This window comes from Pseudophryne corroboree, chromosome 12 (assembly GCF_028390025.1).
Source record: "Pseudophryne corroboree isolate aPseCor3 chromosome 12, aPseCor3.hap2, whole genome shotgun sequence".
NCBI classification, from domain to species: domain Eukaryota; kingdom Metazoa; phylum Chordata; class Amphibia; order Anura; family Myobatrachidae; genus Pseudophryne; species Pseudophryne corroboree.
In genome coordinates, this window is record NC_086455.1 from 10,581,882 (window position 1) to 10,599,340 (window position 17,459).

The following is a 17,459-nucleotide window of genomic DNA, read 5'->3' on the forward strand; positions in this document are numbered from 1 at the left end:
CTTGTGATCAATCTTGTTTTCATTAACGGAAACCTAAATGGAGCCCCTCAGAGCTGCAATGGACAGCCCACAGGCCACGAATGGCTCTTTGGTGGGTTCTTCAAGGTTTCAGCCTCCCCAAGGGCTCCACAGTCCCCTATGACTGACATTTGCAGGGTTCCCAGTCTGCATGTTTTTACCTGCACCCCAAACACGGACAAGAGTTGCCATAAAGAAGTCATAAAAAAAATTATCACATTTATTTCATGTTCTAATGGACATTAGGAAGCCAATGTGAGCGAAGTGTACATGAGGACCATTCCCTGATGCCTTGGAGGGTATCATTCTCCATGCTCAGTTGTGGGAATCACAGCTTCACCCTAAATGTGGCAAAGATGGATAAAGAAACCTCTCACATGATCAGATAAATGCACCATCAATGGACTTATAACCGTACAGTCACCTGAGGCTCCAGGATGCGCGCACAGCGGGGCCTCCATATCCTGGAAATAAATATGAAAGTAACAGCTGGAGCGACATCACCTAGCACTGCGTCACAGCCCGATCGCTCCAGCAAGTGTCTATATCATCATGTTCCTGAAATGTTTTGTTTGATAACGATTTTCTGCCTTGTGTTGCGCTGGCTGCTGTCAGCTGTAGAGGTGGCCGGGCCCATAGCTGCCGCCATGGCGGCGTTGGGCAGCCCGTGAGCGGTGATGTATTTCTTGTAAGCTTCCCGGATGATCTTGAAGGCGCGGGCATTGTAGTAAGGGATGTCTGTGATGGGGTCCCTGTACTGGGCAGGCTTATGGGTGACAGGACACAGCTCTCGGAATGGGAACTTAGCTTTGTTCTTGGGAAATATCCGGTAGAAGGCCTCGTCGTCGGAGAATGTGATGAAGGTGCGGGAGGACTTGCCCACAGGGTGCGCTGCGGAGGAATCGCCCGTCTGCTCCTGCTCTAACCTAGACGGGAACAACAGTGTGAGGTCAGTCTCTGCATCAGGGCCAATCATGACACAAACAGACAAAACGCACAATCTTCCTATAGGAAGGAGCAAGAGATAATGACGTTACTTCGTTCCCCGACTGTACGAGCTGTAGCCATATGCATCACCGTTCTGCTGCTTGTAAATATGGTAGTATTGTTTGTTAACGACGCAGCAATCTTTAAAGCTGAATTATACATGCAAGAGGAAACTAGTGTACATTGTAAGGAACTAATCTGGCAGTTTATGGAACAATGTCAAATCACGCAGCGATAAGTGGGCTAGGCTTTCAGAGAAAAATGGCAGTGTGCAGGGGTCCTCCAATTCAGCTGAGCAGTTCTGAGATTCGTGGACAAGTAAGAAAAAAAAGCTTGGGCTCCTTTAAAAATTTATTGATCGTTGTTTAAGGTTTAGCTTCCATTTAAAACATGTATCACATCGCCACCTTGTAGCAGCCACATTGTGGGTAGAAGTAATGAAAATAAGCAACAGAATAGCAATATGAATGACCAATAATATATAATAACATTGTAAGAGTGCAAGCACACTGGCGGAGTACTTGTTGTGAACCTCCTGTATACAATATCTGCACAGCACACTTAATCAGTGTACGCATTAGAGTAGCGCAGCCGAGGAACACAAACCGGAGGCTCCTCTTATCTATGCTGAGATTGTTACTGAATAAGCGCACTGCTAAGTGAGAACAGCCAGACAGTGATTTGCCGCTGGTGACACTTGCAGCTCGCTACAGACAGAGGATCAGGAGAGTGACTGGTCACCAGAGATCACCTGCAGCTCGCTATACACAGAGGATCCGGAGAGAGACTGGTCACCAGAGATCACCTGCAGCTCGCTATACACAGAGGAGCCGGAGAGAGACTGGTCACCAGAGATCACCTGCAGCTCGCTATACACAGAGGATCCGGAGAGAGACTGGTCACCAGAGATCACCTGCAGCTCACTATACACAGAGGATCCGGAGAGAGACTGGTCACCAGAGATCACCTGCAGCTCGCTATACACAGAGGATCCGGAGAGAGACTGGTCACCAGAGATCACCTGCAGCTCACTATACACAGAGGATCCGGAGAGAGACTGGTCACCAGAGATCACCTGCAGCTCGCTACACACAGAGGATCCGGAGAGAGACTGGTCACCAGAGATCACCTGCAGCTCACTATACACAGAGGATCCGGAGAGAGACTGGTCACCAGAGATCACCTGCAGCTCACTATACACAGAGGAGCCGGAGAGAGACTGGTCACCAGACATCACCTGCAGCTCGATATACACAGAGGATCCGGAGAGAGACTGGTCACCAGAGATCACCTGCAGCTCACTATACACAGAGGAGCCGGAGAGAGACTGGTCACCAGAGATCACCTGCAGCTCGCTACACACAGAGGATCCGGAGAGAGACTGGTCACCAGAGATCACCTGCAGCTCACTATACACAGAGGATCCGGAGAGAGACTGGTCACCAGAGATCACCTGCAGCTCACTACACACAGAAGATCTGGAGAGAGACTGGTCACCAGAGATCACCTGCAGCTCACTATACACAGAGGAGCCGGAGAGAGACTGGTCACCAGAGATCACCTGCAGCTCGCTACACACAGAGGATCCGGAGAGAGACTGGTCACCAGACATCACCAGCAGCTCGCTATACACAGAGGATCCGGAGAGTGACTGGTCACCAGAGATCACCTGCAGCTCGCTATACACAGAGGAGCCGGAGAGAGACTGGTCACCAGAGATCACCTGCAGCTCGCTATACACAGAGGAGCCGGAGAGAGACTGGTCACCAGAGATCACCTGCAGCTCGCTACACACAGAAGATCAGGAGAGAGACTGGTCACCGGAGATCACCTGCAGCTCGCTATACACAGAGGATCCGGAGAGTGACTGGTCACCAGAGATCACCTGCAGCTCGCTACACACAGAGGATCCGGAGAGAGACTGGTCACCAGAGATCACCTGCAGCTCGCTACATACACAGGATCCGGAGAGAGACTGGTCACCGGAGATCACCTGCAGCTCACTACATACACAGGATCCGGAGAGAGACTGGCCACCAGAGATCACCTGCAGCTCGCTACACACAGAGGATCCGGAGAGTGAGTGGTCACCAGAGATCACCTGCAGCTCGCTACACCCTGAGGATCCGGAGAGTGACTGGTCACCAGAGAGCACCTGCAGCTCGCTATACACAGAGGATCCGGAGAGTGAGTGGTCACCAGAGAGCGATCTGTTATCTGCAGCATGCCAAATAATCCTTACACCAACTGTGCACCAGTCACTGTAGGTGCGCTGTGCAGATATTGCAGAACAGAGGATCAGCTACAGCGAGCCAGGACCGTCACAGCAAGTAACCAGCGAGCCAGGACCGTCACAGCAGGTACCCAGCGAGCCAGGACCGTCACAGCAGGTACCCAGCGAGCCAGGACCGTCACAGCAGGTACCCAGCGAGCCAGGACCGTCACAGCAGGTACCCAGCGAGCCAGGACCGTCACAGCAGGTACCCAGCGAGACAGGACCGTCACAGCAGGTACCCAGCGAGCCAGGACCGTCACAGCAGGTACCCAGCGAGCCAGGACCATCACAGCAGGTACCCAGCGAGCCAGGACCATCACAGCAGGTACCCAGCGAGCCAGGACCGTCACAGCAGGTACCCAGCGAGCCAGGACCGTCACAGCAGGTACCCAGCGAGCCAGGACCGTCACAGCAGGTACCCAGCGAGCCAGGACCGTCACAGCAGGTACCCAGCGAGCCAGGACCGTCACAGCAGGTACACAGCGAGCCAGGACCGTCACAGCAGGTACACAGCGAGCCAGGACCGTCACAGCAGGTACACAGCGAGCCAGGACCGTCACAGCAGGTACCCAGCGAGCCAGGACCGTCACAGCAGGTACCCAGCGAGCCAGGACCGTCACAGCAGGTACCCAGCGAGCCAGGACCGTCACAGCAGGTACCCAGCGAGCCAGGACCATCACAGCAGGTACCCAGCGAGCCAGGACCGTCACAGCAGGTACCCAGCGAGCCAGGACCGTCACAGCAGGTACCCAGCGAGCCAGGACCGTCACAGCAGGTACCCAGCGAGCATGTTCGCACTTTTATGATCTGACTACAGCTGTCAATATTGGTCATTAATATTGATATTCTGCTGCTTATTTTTATTACTTTTATTGAAAGCTGCTACTGTGTGAATATCCGTGTTACATATTACTATACTGATCCCCTATTCCAAACACGTTTATATGAACACTTGTGCCGGGGAATTACTTCACACTCCGCTACAAGACATAAGGACACTTTACTGTGATACCATTATATCCCGCGAGGCAGCAATTATCATTCCACTCACCCACTGATGAGAGGGAGCAGCGCAGATCTTATTTCTGTATTGTGGGTGGAGACATGCAAATGAGAGACCAGCCTACAAACTGTGATGTATGTACTAAATGACACTCACCCTTCCACGTCCACATTTTCCTCCTTTACGGTCACGTCCGTGACCAGCGGCATAGCCACAGAGTGGTAGCGAATGGTCGGCCCGACGCAGCGTCTCTTCTTCTGGACCTGTTTCTTCTTGTCAGCCTCCAGGCGCTCGTAATTCTCTGCCAGGGATAGAAGGAAGACCAAGTTCAGCACACCTGGATTTGGCAAGTGGGCAGAAGGGCCATGTATCTGAGGAAGACTATCAAGCTTCTATGGTGCCTGGATGAAACTGGTATGGTGTTCATTATAGCACCCTGCACCTATCACACCCCATGCAGTTCCTCTTTCCTGCCTGGGGTGTCACTATCTGCTCTGGTGCTTCTAGCACACTCTGGTCTGCATCTCAGCACTGCATGTGCTGTGACAGGTGCAGGGTTCTAGAGTAAAAACCACTGGTATATATCTACAACCATAGCATGTAGACTAGCAAGATAGGAGGCCCACCCTAATTAAAAAGGGTCTTTATTTTGTCATTTCAAAAGTCAATATGAAAATGAAAGCCAAAGGTAATACAGTCGGGGAGAAGCCTGGCAAGGTCTGGGACTGCTGCGGGAGCATTCTCCTCTGGTACATAAACCAAGACAGAGCCCAACACTCATCAGATAAATACCCAGCGAGCGGATGTTGATCTCTTCTGTGATCTTGGCTTCCTTCAGTAGCTCCTCCTGGGTCAGAGGCCTGTCTGGATGAGGACCTTTCTTCTTTCGGGACTGGACCTGTCTCTCCTGCACGCGTAGGAAAGTCTGGCGTGTGTGCTCGGTGGTGGACTGGCGCATCTGCTTCCGGCCTGAGAGAGGGAGGAAAGGGTACAGGGATTTACTTAGGTTCAAGGATGGCCACCTTCTCTTTTCCAGGGCTCTACAAACTGGCACCAACCCTCTGCTGATTAATATGAGCCTATGGTCTGAGCGTAAAGGACTCAGTCAATACGTATGAGAACGCAATCTGATGTCAATCGGCAGCCAATCGGTGGGGCCCGGGGTGGCGTAACGCCAAAAAAGTGATCTGGCCTAAGAATACAAGGGAAGGAGACATCAGAGAGAGGGTCATCAAGTTCCTCTCGAGGAAGTATTGTAGGCAACCACCAGCAGCGAAAGTCACTTCGGAGTAAAGATAAATTAGGGTTGTTCTGCCTTATTCTGGAACACGGACGGCTCATACGGAACCTGATGTAACTTGCCAGCTAGGGATAATAGGCGTAACACTTACTGTCCACGCTTTCTTCAGGGGTCTCCTGGGGTGGGGGCTTCTCTGGGCGACTCCTGGGCACGCTGGGGGCCACTGGTTCTGGTTTGGGTTTCGGCTTAGGCTTCAGCAGCTGAATTGGCTCCTGTGAATGTTATGTCAAAACAAAATCCGGAGTATGTAAGACAAGACAGACAACCCCCCCACCTAAACCAACGGGCCCGGCTGCTCATTTCCCAGCATTCCCATTCACATACTGGACGAGGTATTGGCCAATTAGAGCAAGGGGCTGTATTCTGACCAATCATCAATCCTTTATTTTCTGCCAATTACAACCTGCCACTAGAGACATCATGATGAAGGAAGGGCCACTTACCTTATAGGCTTTGGTTACCACCCTCCTCTTCCTTTTAGGCTCATCGTCTTCGTGGTCGCTAGTGGGCTCATCCCCTTCGTCAATATCGAAGTCGGAGTCCACCTCATCCTCACTCGCAGAGCGGTCCTCGTTATACTCATCGTCGCCAGATTCCTAGGAGCGTGGGATGAGGGTGTATCTTATTGTACGGGTCGCAATGGCAGCAAGTGCCAAGAAAAGAAGAACCATTATGCCCATTTACCAAAAACAAATGTTTAACTGGCCAGAGATACTGGGACCTTGTGCGGAATGAGGCTGATACTGGGAGGCTGTATGCTGCACGTCCGTCTCTCCACCACCTCTATGACACAATGTAAAGTGCTGGGTTTCATAGCACAATACAGGGAAAACTTAAATCACAAGCTTGTAAAATCTAACCTAACTAACTACTTGTGAGCTGGGGAACACAATGGATACTCACTTGGCCAAGAGGAGCCTCTGTGATCTGCTAGAACAGACACTGTATGTCTATATGTACTGTAACCAGCGGGATACATTTGCTGATAAAGTGCAACTTCCTGCACTGAGAATCTCTGACGCACTGTAACGCCCAGCAAAGTACCAGTATATAGATCGGAAGACACCTCAACCGATAGCAAGACGTGCGACGTCTTCAGCTGGACGCTCAGTAAGGACAAAACGGGACCTGGTTCCAGCTGTTTTGGTACTATAAGTCTCAGCATGCCTTGCTGAAATTTAGCAAACTGCAAGTCACTACAGTCACTGTGGGACTGCAAGTCTCAGCTTACCTCCCACAGCTGGGGATAACCTCTGGCATGCCAGTTTTTGAGGAACTACAAGGCTCAGCGTGTCTTGTTTTCATGCTTAGACTTGTAGTTCTACAGCAGCAGAGGAGAGACTGCTTATAGAGAGAGCAGAGGAAGAATTGCTGGGAATTGTAGTAACAGCAGCAGAGGAGAGACTGGTTAGCCAGAGTAGTATTATTGCTGGGACTTGTAGTTCCACAGACATCAGATATGAGGCAGGTTATAACCGAACTAGAGGAGGCCATGCTGCAACTTGCAGTACTACAGCAACTGAGGGGAGACAGGTTACAGTCAGGGCAGAGGAAGGCATGCTGGGACTTTTAGTGTTACAGGAGCTGACGGGAGACCGGTTATAGCCAGGGCAGAGGAAGGCATGCTGGTTCTTGCAGTACTACAGCAGCTGATTGGAGACAGGGCAGATGAAGGCATGCTGAGACTTGTAGTACTTCAACAGCTGAGGGGAGACAGATTATACCCAGACTAGAAGAGGGCATGCTGGGACTTGTAGTGCTACAATAGCTGAGAAGAGACTGGTTAGCTAGGGCAGGGTATGCTGAGACTTGTTGTTCTAAAGCAGCAGAGGAGAGACAGCTTAGAGCCAGGGCAGGGGAAGGCATGCTGTGATTTGTAGTGGAGAGACAGAGGACTCTGACCTCATTGAAGCCCCCGTACGTGGTCTTGTAGAAGTCGTCCTCCTCCTCCCGGTCCAGCAGACCGGACATGCGGTTTCCCGCCGTCTTCCGCGGGGCTCTGCTCTCCGCCAGACTCATCCTGGCTGCTGCTCCCGGGACCTGTCGGTCAGCGACTGTGCGGCCTGCAGATCAAGCCCGAACAACGGAGTACAGAGCGAGGAGGCCTCCGCCAATCACAGCTCGCGTTACAAGACAAGCCGCTAAGGAGGAAGGCGCAGCCACAGGGAGCAAAGAACACAACGGTGCCTCACTGGCGACGTCATTATAGTGCGTCGGGCGGCGTACGTGTACCTGCCAACCACAACGTGAGGCCCATACTTGCCAACCACAACAGTCATAGCTATCAGGCCCATAGCAATACTTTTTACTTACAATACTGGGGGCCACCCTTATCCTGACAGAAGTCCAAGCTTAGAATTGAATAGTAATATTACACATGCAGTGATATGATATGCAGCCTAGGACACTGACTGGAAATAAAGAGTTTAAAATGTGTGTATGTGTTGGTCTGTGTCTATGTGCGCGTCTGTGTATATGTGAGTGTATGTGTGCATCTGCTTGTATGTGTCTGAGCATATGTGTCTGCATGTATATGAGGGTGTATGCGCGCGTCTGTGTGTATTATATGTGAGTGTAAGTGTGCGTGTGTATGTAAGTTTGGTAGTGCGAGTTCAAGATTTTCTTTGGTCACCGCTTATTGCTGATCTTTGGGAACCCTCAATCAGACTCCTCATCCTCATGTTGTGTCCCAGCAATGCTACAGGTAAGTCAGTACATTTGGCCAGTGATACTGGAGATGTAACATACATGGACTACGCAGAAACTTGTCATCGCCTTGTATCATTGGTTTACTTAAAATGTTTTTCCCTCATAGGGCAGCAAAAAACAAAGGGTGGGGACATCTCCTCTAACCTCAGTATAAATGAGCGGGTTGATCGTTTCACGACCCCCTAAATCATATCTCGTCAAAACACAGGACGCCTGAAACATAAGGTTCATTATTATTATTATTATTATTATCCTTTATTTATATGGCGCCACAAGGGTTCCGCAGCGCCCAATTACAGAGTACATATGCACATAATCAAAACAGGAAAACAATGACTTACAGTTGAAGACAATATAGGACAAGTACAGGGCAACTAAGCATAACTACACCATTAAACATAGAGATAAGTTCCAGGTGGCCAAAAAACTGCAGGATTTGGGCAGTTGAGGATTATTAAAGTAAGAAAAGTATAAGCACATGAGGGAAGAGGGCCCTACTCGTGAGAGCTTACATTCTAAGGGGAGGGGTAGACAGACAGGGGTGACACAGATGGGGTACATAGAGAGCGTGGAACAGAGGGTTAGGTTGAGATTTGGCTAGGTTTGGTAAAGAAATGGGTCTTAAGAGCCCGTTTGAAGTTTTGTAGAGAGGTGGAGAGTCTGAGGGGGAGAGGTAAAGAATTCCAGAGAAAGGGAGCAGCACGTGAAAAATCTTGGAGATAGGAGTGGGAGGAAGTAATCAGAAGACAGGAGAGTCGGCGTGCATTAGCAGAGCGAAGAGGACGGGTGGGAGAGTAAAGGGAGATAAGGTCAGAGATGTAGATGGGAGAGGAGTGGGTGAGAGCTTTGTAAGTGAGTGTGAGAAGTTTGAATTGGATTCTGAAAGGGAAGGGAAGCCAGTGGAGGGCCTGTAGGAGAGGGGAGGTAGACGTAGTGCGTTTGGTGAGGAAGATGAGCCGGGCAGCAGCATTGAGGATAAATTTGAGTGGAGAGAGGTAATTGTCAGGGAGGCCAGTTAGGAGGAGATTACAGTAGTCCAGTCTGGAAATAATCAGTGAGTGAATAATGATCTTAGTGGCATCCTGGGTGAGAAAAGGTCTGATTCTAGAAATGTTTTTGAGATGAAAATGACAGGTTTGTGAGAGGTGCTGAATGTGTGGTTTGAAGGAGAGGGAGGAGTCAAGGATTACGCCAAGACAGCGTACTTGGGGGCTAGGGGAGATAGTCGTGCCATCAATGGATAATGAGATTGTGGGAGGTGAGGCTGTGCGGGAGGGTGGGAAGATGATCAGCTCAGTCTTAGACATGTTGAGTTTAAGAAAGCGCTGAGACATCCAGGAAGAGATAGCAGAAAGACAGTTTGAGGTCCGAGTGAGGAGAGCCGTGGAGAGATCAGGGGAGGAGAGGTAGATTTGAGTGTCATCAGCATAGAGGTGGTATTGGAAGTTAAAAGAACTAATGAGTTCACCTAAAGAGGACGTATAGAGAGAGAAAAGGAGAGGACCAAGAACAGAGCCTTGGGGGACACCAACAGTTAGTGGAAGTGGGGGGGAGATAGCATCATGAGAGGAGACAAGAGAAGGAACGATCAGAGAGGTAGGAGGACAGCCAGGAGAGGGCAGTATCACGCAGACCAAGAGAGTGAAGGATTTGCAGAAGGAGAGGGTGGTCCACAGTGTCAAAAGCAGCAGAGAGGTCAAGAAGAATAAGCAGAGAGTAGTGGCCCTTAGATTTGGCTGCATGGAGGTCATTGCAGACTTTTGTGAGGGCAGTTTCAGTGGAGTGGAGAGAACGGAAACCAGACTGGAATGGGTCAAGCAGTGAGTGAGAGGAAAGAAAGGCAGTGAGGCGATTATAGACAATACGCTCAAGAAGTTTGGAGGCAAAGGGGAGGAGAGAGTTGGGTCGATAGTTGGAGAGAGTGTTAGGATCAAGGGTAGGTTTTTTTAAGAATAGGGGAGACAAGAGCATGCTTGAAGGCAGAGGGGACAGTGCCTGATGAAAGGGAGAGATTGAGAAGGTGGGCAAGATGGGAACAGGCAGAAGGAGAGAGGTAGCGGAGGTGGTGGGGGGGGATAGGGTCGAGCGGTGAGGTTGTGGGGGGGGGGGGGAACGGATGAGGGCCATGACTTCCTCGCCAGATACATGGGAGAAAGATGTCAGAGTTGGTAAGAGGGAAGGGGAGGGGTGGCAAGGGATGGGTGGTGGCTGGTCTGGTGGGATGTGATATCCTGACGTATGGAGTCAATCTTGGATGTGAAATAAGTGGCAAAGTCAAGAGCAGACAATGAGGAAGGGAGAGGAGGTGGTGGTGGGCAGAGGAGGGAGTTAACAGTGGCAAAGAGGCACCGGGGGTTGGAAGACTGGGTAGAAGTGAGGATTTTGAAGTATGATTGTTTAGCAAGGGAAAGGGCAGCACTGAAGGATGAGAGCATGAATTTGAAATGGAGGAAGTCTGCTTTAGAGCGTGATTTCCTCCACTGTCGCTCGGCAGTACGTGAGCATTTTTGTAGATATCTGGTGCATTTGTTGTGCCAGGGTTGAGGTGTTGATTTGCGAGGGTGAATAGTGGTTGGCGGAGCAACAGAGTCAAGAGCAGAAGTAAGAGATGCATTGTATAGGGATGTGGCTTGTTCAGGGCATGTGAGAGAGAGAAGAGGAGAGAGAAGTGAGTCAAACAGGGAGGATAGGGATGAGGTGTCAATAGCCTCAATGTTACACTTAGTGATGGTAGCCTTAGGAGGGAGAGATGGGGAAGCAGAGATAGATAAGTTGAAAGAGAGCAGGTGGTGGTCAGAGAGGGGAAAAGGGGAATTGGAGAAATCAGAAATATCACAGCGGTGAGTGAAAACCAGATCCAGTGAGCTCCCGTTCACATGGGAGGGTGAGGTGGTCCACTGGGAGAGACCACGTGAAGAGGTGAGGTTAAGGAGTTTAGAGGCAGGTGATTTTGTGGGGTTATCGATAGGGATGTTGAAATCACCTAGAATAATGGAGGGAATGTCAGAAAAGAGGAAGTGAGGTAGCCAGGAAGCAAAGTTGTCGAGAATTATGGTTGAAAATGCCTCTAAACCTAGGAAAAGGGAAACTCATGGACTGGACTATGTGCTGTTAATTGGTGGGGTGGACAGTGAAGACACCGTGGGCGTGATTCTGAGCTGCACGCAGAGTCGATGCCGCATGCAGTTGGCTGATGTTTAGTCTGCGCATACATTCCAGTCACACAGTGCAGGTGTCCCCATTGTTAGCTCCTAGAGATCTGGAACAGAATCAGATGCAGCGTCTGTGGAATTCAGTGGGCGTTTTTGGGAGGTAACGGGGCTGGCCATGCAGATGTAAGTGTGTCGCTGTAAGCAACTGCATCCAATGACGCACATCCGCTCACATGGGAGGCCATACTCAGATGGAGAATCTGCACCTGACATCCACAGGACTGTTGCAAGTTACAATGGTACATCAAAGACACAAAGAGAGGGAACTACATCCCCACCACAAGACGCTGCAAGTGGGCAGATCAGTAATGAAATCGTTCATGGCCCTGATGGAATCTTCCTGTAGCTCACAATGAAGGGCCAGGCAGAACGGATCACTGAGGGCTGGACTGGTGGCTGGACGGATGGCCATTATACATTATGGGGCTAATTCGTGATCCAACCATAATTTTAGCGTTTGCACCGTGGGCGCATGCGCCCACATTTACTGATTGACAAGCAGAGGTGTTCGTGGGGCGGTGGCCGGAAAACGGGCGTGTCAGCAGCATTATCAGAGCAGCTGCGTGTCGTCACACACAGCTGCTCCGGTCTTAAAAATAGCAGCGGGCCACCTGCTGTCGAACCCAAACAGCGCCTGGAAGGAGGCTTCCAGAATTTCTGCGATCACACTGAAATTGCGATCACGCCGCAATTTCAGCATGATCGCAGCGGGTGGATGACGTACAGCATGCTGGGCGGCTTTGCCCTGCTATGGGCGACCCCCAGCATGCGAGCGAAAGGATTGCAAATTCTAATTCAAACCTGATCGCAAAAGCAAGCTCTCTCTCTAATGGGCAAAACCATGTGCACTGCAGGTGGGGCAGATATAACATGTGCAGAGAGAGTTAGATTTGGGTGGGTTATATTGTTTCTGTGCAGGGTAAATACTGTCTGCTTCATTTTTACACTGCAGTTTAGATTTCAGTTTGAACACACCCCACCCAAATCTAACTCTATCTGCACATGTTACATCTGCCCCCCTGCAGTGCACATGGTTTTACCCATTAGAGAAAAAATAAGAATTTACTTACCGATAATTCTATTTCTCATAGTCCGTAGTGGATGCTGGGACTCCGTCAGGACCATGGGGAATAGCGGGCTCCGCAGGAGACAGGGCACATCTAAAAAAGCTTTTAGGTCACATGGTGCGTACTGGCTCCTCCCCCTATGACCCTCCTCCAAGCCTCAGTTAGGTACTGTGCCCGGACGAGCGTACACAATAAGGAAGGATCTTGAATCCCGGGTAAGACTCATACCAGCCACACCAATCACACCGTACAACTTGTGATCTGAACCCAGTTAACAGTATGATAACACAAACGAAGTAGCCTCTGAACAGATGGCTCACAACAACAGTAATAACCCGATTTTTGTAACAATAACTATGTACAAGCATTGCAGACAATCCGCACTTGGGATGGGCGCCCAGCATCCACTACGGACTATGAGAAATAGAATTATCGGTAAGTAAATTCTTATTTTCTCTAACGTCCTAGTGGATGCTGGGACTCCGTCAGGACCATGGGGATTATACCAAAGCTCCCAAACGGGCGGGAGAGTGCGGATGACTCTGCAGCACCGAATGAGAGAACTCCAGGTCCTCTTTAGCCAGAGTATCAAATTTGTAAAATTTTACAAACGTGTTCTCCCCTGACCACGTAGCTGCTCGGCAAAGTTGTAATGCCGAGACTCCTCGGGCAGCCGCCCAGGATGAGCCCACTTTCCTTGTGGAATGGGCCTTTACAGATTTAGGCTGTGGCAGGCCTGCCACAGAATGTGCAAGTTGGATTGTACTACATATCCAACGTGCAATCGTCTGTTTAGACGCAGGAGCACCCAACTTGTTGGGTGCATACAATGTAACAACGAGTCAGATTTTCTGACTCCAGCTGTCCTTGAAATATATATTTTTAATGCTCTGACAACGTCCAGTAACTTGGAGTCCTCCAAGTCGCTAGTAGCCGCAGGCACCACAATAGGCTGGTTCAAGTGAAATGCCGAAACCACCTTAGGGAGAAATTGAGGACGTCTCCTCAATTCTGCCCTGTCCGAATGGAATATCAGATATGGGCTTTTGTATGACAAAGCTGCCAACTCCGAAACTCTCCTGGCTGAAGCCAGGGCCAACAGCATGGTTACCTTCCATGTAAGGTATTTTAAATCTACCGATTTTAAAGGCTCAAACCAATGAGATTTGAGAAAATTTAGAACCACGTTCAAATCCCACGGTGCCACTGGAGGCACTATTGGGGGTTGTATATGTAGTACACCTTTGACAAAAGTTTGTACTTCAGGCACTGACGCCAATTCCTTCTGGAAGAAAATTGATAAGGCCGAAATTTGAACTTTAATGGACCCCAATTTGAGGCCCATAGACAATCCTGCTTGCAGGAAATGTAAGAATCGACCCAATTGAAATTCTTCCGTTGGAGCCTTCTTGGCCTCACACCACGCAACATATTTTCTCCAAATGCGGTGATAATGTTGTGCGGTCACTTCTTTCCTGGCTTTAATTAAAGTAGGAATAACTTCCTCAGGAATGCCCTTCTCTTTTAGAATCCGGCGTTCAACCGCCCTGCCGTCAAACGCAGCCGCGGTAAGTCTTGGAACATACAAGGTCCCTGCTGAAGCAGATCCCTTCTTAGAGGTAGAGGCCACGGATCCTCCGTGAGCATCTCTTGAAGTTCCGGATACCAAGTTCTTCTTGGCCAGTCCGGAGCTACCAGTATTGTTCTTACTCCTCTTTTCCGTATAATTCTCAGTACCTTTGGTATGAGAGGCAGAGGAGGGAACACATACACTGACTGGTACACCCACGGTGTTACCAGAGCGTCCACAGCTATTGCCTGAGGGTCTCTTGACCTGGCGCAATACCTGTCCAATTTTTTGTTGAGGCGAGACGCCATCATGTCCACCTTTGGTTTTTCCCAACGGTTCACAATCATGTGGAAAACTTCTGGATGAAGTCCCCACTCTCCCGGGTGAAGGTCGTGTCTGCTGAGGAAATCTGCTTCCCAGTTGTCCACTCCCGGGATGAACACTGCTGACAGTGCTACGACATGATTCTCCGCCCAGCGCAGAATCCTTGCAGCTTCTGCCATTGCACTCCTGCTTCTCGTGCCGCCTTGTCGGTTTACGTGGGCGACTGCCGTGATGTTGTCGGACTGGATCAACACCGGCTGACCCTGAAGCAGCGATTTTGCCAGGCTTAGAGCATTGTAGATCGCTCTCAGCTCCAGTATATTTATGTGAAGAGACGTCTCCAGGTTTGACCACACGCCCTGGAAGTTTCTTCCCTTTGTGACTGCTCCCCAACCTCGTAGGCTGGCATCCGTAGTCACCAGGACCCAGTCCTGTATGCCGAATCTGCGGCCCACTAACAGATGGGCAGTCTGCAACCACCACAGGAGAGACAACCTTGTTCTCGGTGACAGTGTTATCCGCTGATGCATGTGCAGATGCGATCCGGACCATTTGTCCAGCAGATCCCACTGAAATGTTCGTGCATGGAATCTGCCGAATGGAATCGCTTCGTACGAAGCCACCATCTTTCCCAGGACTCTTGTGCATTGATGTACTGACACAGTTCCTGGTTTTAGGAGGTTCTTGACAAGTTCGGATAACTCCCTTGCTTTCTCTTCCGGGAGAAATACCTTTTTCTGAACCGTGTCCAGAATCATGCCCAGGAACAGCAGATGTGTTGTCGGGGTCAATTGAGATTTTGGAAGATTTAGAATCCACCCGTGTTGCTGAAGCACTACTTGTGTTAGCGCTACACCGACTTCCAGCTGTTCTCTGGACTTTGCCCTTATCAGGAGATCGTCCAAGTAAGGGATAATTAATACGCCTTTTCTTCGTAGAAGAACCATCATTTCGGTCATTACCTTGGTAAAGACCCGAGGGGCCGTGGACAACCCAAACGGCAGCGTTTGAAACTGATAATGACAGTCTTGTATCACGAACCTGAGATACCCTTGGTGTGAGGGGTAAATCGGGACATGTAGATAAGCATCTTTTATGTCCAAGGACACCATGAAGTCTCCTTCTTCCAGATTCGCTATCACTGCTCCGAGTGACTCCATCTTGAACTTGAATTTCTTTATGTACAGGTTCAAGGATTTCAGATTTAGAATAGGCCTTACCGAACCGTCCGGTTTCGGTACCACAAATAGTGTGGAATAATACCCCTTTCCCTGTTGTAGGAGGGGTACCTTGACTATCACCTGCTGAGAATACAGCTTGTGAATGGCTTCCAAAACCGACGTCCTTTCTGAGGGAGACGTTGGTAAAGCAGACTTTAGGAACCGGCGAGGGGGAGACCTTTCGAACTCCAGCATGTAACCCTGAGATACTATCTGCAGGACCCACGGGTCCACTTGTGAGTGAACCCATTGATTGCTGAAAATCTTGAGTCGACCCCCCACCGTTCCTGAGTCCGCTTGTAAAGCCCCAGCGTCATGCTGATGGCTTTGTAGAAGCCGGGGCGGGCTTCTGTTCCTGGGCAGGGGCTGCTTGCTGCCCTTTCTTACCCTTTCTTCTGCCTCGCGGCAGATAAGACTGTCCTTTTGGTCGCTTTTTATAGGAGCGAAAGGACTGCGGCTGAAAAGACGGTGTCTTTTTCTGTTGGGAGGGGGTCTGAGGTAAAAAAGTGGATTTGCCGGCAGTTGCCGTGGCCACCAGGTCCGAAAGACCGACCCCAAACAATTCCTCTCCTTTATATGGCAATACTTCCATATGCCTCTTGGAATCCGCATCACCTGACCACTGTCGCGTCCATAAACTTCTTCTGGCAGATATGGACATCGCGCTTACTCTTGATGCTAGAGTACAAACATCCCTCTGAGCATCTCGCATATAAAGGAAAGCATCCTTTAATTGCTCTAGAGTCAATAAAATACTGTCCCTATCCAGGGTATCAATATTTTCAGTCAGAGAATCCAACCACACTACCCCAGCACTGCACATCCAGGCTGAGGCTATTGCCGGTCGCAGTATAACACCAGTATGTGTGTATATACTCTTCAGTGTAGTTTCCAGCCTCCTATCTGCTGGATCCTTGAGGGCGGCCGTATCAGGAGACGGCAACGCCACTTGCTTTGATAAACGTGTGAGCGCCTTATCCACCCTAGGGGGTGTTTCCCAGCGCGCCCTAACCTCTGGTGGGAAAGGGTATAATGCCAATAACTTCTTGGAAATTAGCAGTTTTCTATCGGGGTTAACCCACGCTTCATCACACACGTCATTCAATTCCTCTGATTCTGGAAAAAATACAGGTAGTTTTTTCACCCCCCACATAATACCCCTTTTTGAGGTACCAGCAGTATCAGAGATCTGCAAAGCCTCCTTCATTGCCGTGATCATATAACGTGTGGCCCTATTGGAAAATACGTTTGTTTCTTCACCGTCGACACTAGATTCATCTGTGTCGGTACCCGTGTCGACTGACTGAGGTAAAGGACGTTTTACAGCCCCTGACGGTGTCTGAGACGCCTGAACCGGTACTAACTGGTTTGCCGGGCGTCTTATTTCGTCAACTGACTTTTGTAATGTGCTGACATTATCACGTAATTCCATAACTAAAGCCATCCATTCCGGTGTCGACTCCCTAGGGGGTGACATTACCATCATCGGCAATTGCTCTGCCTCCACACCAACATCGTCCTCATACATGTCGACACACACGTACCGACACACAGCAGCCACACAGGGAATGCTCTAATCGAAGACAGGACCCCCTAGCCCTTTGGGGAGACAGAGGGAGAGTTTGCCAGCACACACCAAAAGCGCTATAAATGTATATAAGCAACCCTAGAAGGTGTTGTTTACTATATATGCGCTCTTAATATATAAATATCGCCAATTTATGCCCCCCTTCTCTTTGTTACCCTGTTTCTGTAGTGCAGTGCAGGGGAGAGA

At 49.9% G+C, this 17,459-nt stretch overlaps 1 protein-coding gene across 1 annotated transcript; it reads right to left on the minus strand.

Annotated features, from left to right (window-relative positions):
* Positions 1-220: 220 nt before the first annotated feature.
* VPS72 (vacuolar protein sorting 72 homolog) lies at positions 221-7,738 on the minus strand. The gene is made up of 6 exons (XM_063946957.1): positions 7,486-7,738; positions 6,027-6,179; positions 5,675-5,795; positions 5,076-5,252; positions 4,440-4,584; positions 221-944 (listed from the first exon to the last, which is right to left on the minus strand). Exons 1-6 carry the CDS (start codon positions 7,600-7,602, stop codon positions 569-571), a joined length of 1,089 nt encoding a protein of 362 aa, XP_063803027.1. The 5' UTR covers positions 7,603-7,738; the 3' UTR covers positions 221-568.
* Positions 7,739-17,459: the final 9,721 nt, after the last annotated feature.